We start from the raw sequence: 2,582 nt of genomic DNA, 5'->3' as shown, positions 1-2,582 counted from the left end.
GTCCTGAAAGTGCTACAATGTGTGAAAAGCTGTGATGTAAGAGACACGGACAGCAACATCCCATAATATTAAGCATAACCATTGAAAATGAGCATGGCATTAAAAGAAGAACGTTCGCATGGGAAAAAGTGTCACGAGTCACTCCAGACTGCGGACAGTCTGCCTGCAATACTGCACTTTTAATAACTCTTTAAAATGCAATTGATGAAATGCAAAAGGGCTTCTCAAAGGCTAAGAATATTTGTCACGGATCTAATTACAGCTCAATAAGACAAGTTGTGAAATTTTACCCTACATTGCCATCTCAACCTTTGTGTGTCAACATCCTTGTGTACTGTATTCGCATTTTAAAGAGTTGTTAAAAATGCAGTATTGCAGGTAGACTGTCCACAGCCTGGAGTTCAATTCTGACAGCGCTCAAGTCTTGACTCAGCCTTCCATCCTTCTGAGGATGAAAAATGAGGAACCAGATAGTTGCAGGCAATATGCAAATAATGCTTACCTTGTAAATCTCCCAGAGTGCGCTGTAAAGCACTCTAAGGTGGCATGTAAGTCTAAATGCTATCGTTATTTTAGTGGCACCGTTGTGACTGAAGGTCTTTCCACACTCAACATATATTTAGCATTTTTTCCCCATGTGAATCCTTTGATGTCCACAGAGATGTCCATTAACAATAAAGCTCTTTCCACACTCCAGGCATTTATAAGGTTTTTCTCCAGTGTGGATCCTTTGTTGTTTAGGGAGGTTTCCACCATCAAATAAAGGTCTTTCCACACGCCAGGCATTAATATTGTTTTTCTCCTTAGTGGATTTTCTGATGTCTATAAAGGCTGCTCTTCCAAACGAAGCCCTTTCCACACTCCAGGCATTTATAAGGATTTTCTCCTGAGTGGATTCTTTGATGATTATCAAGGCTGCTGCTCTCACTGAAGCTCTTTCCACACTCCAGGCATTTATATGGTTTTTCTCCTGAGTGGATTTTAATATGTCTACGAAGGGTACTCCTCAGACTGAAGCTCTTTCCACAGTTCAGGCATTTATAAGGTTTTTCTCCTAAATGGTTTTTTTTATGTAGAAATAAGCAGTTCCTCTCACTGAAGGTCTTTCCACACTCCAGGCATTTATACAGTTCTTTCTCTCCTGAGTGGATTTTTTGATGTTCACTAAGGTTGCTGTTCCGTGTGAAGCTCTTTCCACACTGCAGGCATTTATACAGTTGTCTCTCTCCTGAGTGGATTTTTTGATGTTCACGAAGGTTGCTGTTCCATCTGAAGCCCTTTCCACACTCTGGGCATTGATACGGTCTCTCTCCTGTGTGGATTCTTTGATGTACCAAAAAGCGGCTCCTCTCACTGAAGTTCTTTCCACACACCAGACATTTATATGGTTTTTCTCCTCTGTGAATCCATTGATGTCTATGGAGCTGTTCACTCGTAGTAAAGCTCTTTCCACACTCCAAGCATTCATATGGTTTTTCACCAGTGTGAAATCTTTGATGTCTCTCGAGACATCCTCTACTACTGAAACTCTTTTCACATTCCAGGCATTTAAATGGTTTCTCTCCAGTGTGGATCCTTTGATGTTTATAAAGGTTTCCCCTCACACTGAAGCACTTTCCACACTCCAAGCATTTAAACGGTTTCTCTCCAGTGTGGATTATTTGGTGTCTATCACGGTAGTCCATCCGACTGAAGCTCTTTCCACACTCCAGGCATTTATATGGTTTTTCTCCAGTGTGGATTCTTTGATGTGCATAAAGGTGTCCCGTCTGACTGAAGCTCTTTCCACACTCCGGGCATCCATAAGGTTTCTCTCCAGTGTGGATTCTTTGATGGTTTTTAACAGCTTCATTTGATTTGAAGGATTTTCCACATTCTGGGCACTGATATTTCTCTCCTCCCTCCTGGATTCTCTGGGGACTCCCGAATCTATGTGGTTTTTCTCCTGTGTGGATTCTTTCATGTGTATAAAGTTCTCTCCGCTGAATGAAGCTCTTTCCACACTCCAGGCATTTATACGGTTTTTCTCCTGTATGAATCCTTTGATGTCTATAAAGGGTGCTCCTATGATTGAAACTATTTCCACACTCTGGACATTTATATGGTTTTATTCCTGTGTGGATTCTTTGATGTACCAAAAAGCTGCTCTTCTCACTGTAGTTCTTTCCACACACCAGACATTTATATGGTTTTTCTTCTCTGTGAATCCATTGATGTCTACGGAGCTGTTCACCCAGAGTAAAGCTCTTTCCACACTCAAAACATTCAAATGGTTTTTCCCCACTGTGAAACCTTTGATGTCTCTGGAGACATCCTCTACTATAGAAACGCTTTTCACACTCAACGCATTTAAATGGTTTCTCTCCAGTGTGGATCCTTTGATGTACATAAAGGACTCCCCTCAGACTGAAGCTCTTTCCACACTCCAGGCATCCATAAGGTTTCTCTCCAGTGTGGATTCTTCGATGGTTTTTAAGAGCTTCATTTGCTTTGAAGGATTTTCCACATTCCGGGCACTGACATTTCTCTCCTCCCTCCTGGATTCTCTGGGGATTCCCGGGTCTTCCGCCTCTTCTGAAGGA

The 2,582-nt window shown here is 41.8% G+C and overlaps 1 protein-coding gene across 1 annotated transcript; it reads right to left on the bottom strand.

Annotated features, from left to right (window-relative positions):
- Nucleotides 1-803: 803 nt before the first annotated feature.
- On the bottom strand, nucleotides 804-2,513 carry LOC114922152 (zinc finger protein 160-like; the record flags this gene model as incomplete). The annotated part of the gene is made up of 2 exons (XM_029286526.1): nucleotides 804-1,602; nucleotides 1,687-2,513. Coding segments are annotated over 2 exons (1,626 nt in total), but the record flags the coding sequence as incomplete, so codon positions are not given.
- Between the last annotated feature and the right edge of the window lie 69 nt (nucleotides 2,514-2,582).

The sequence above is a fragment of the Protobothrops mucrosquamatus genome, unplaced genomic scaffold (genome assembly GCF_001527695.2).
Source record: "Protobothrops mucrosquamatus isolate PMUCROS unplaced genomic scaffold, P.Mucros_1.0 scaffold3988, whole genome shotgun sequence".
Taxonomy (NCBI): Eukaryota; Metazoa; Chordata; class Lepidosauria; order Squamata; family Viperidae; genus Protobothrops; species Protobothrops mucrosquamatus.
The sequence above is the reverse complement of the archived record's forward strand: the minus strand, read 5'-3'. Positions and strand labels throughout refer to the sequence as shown.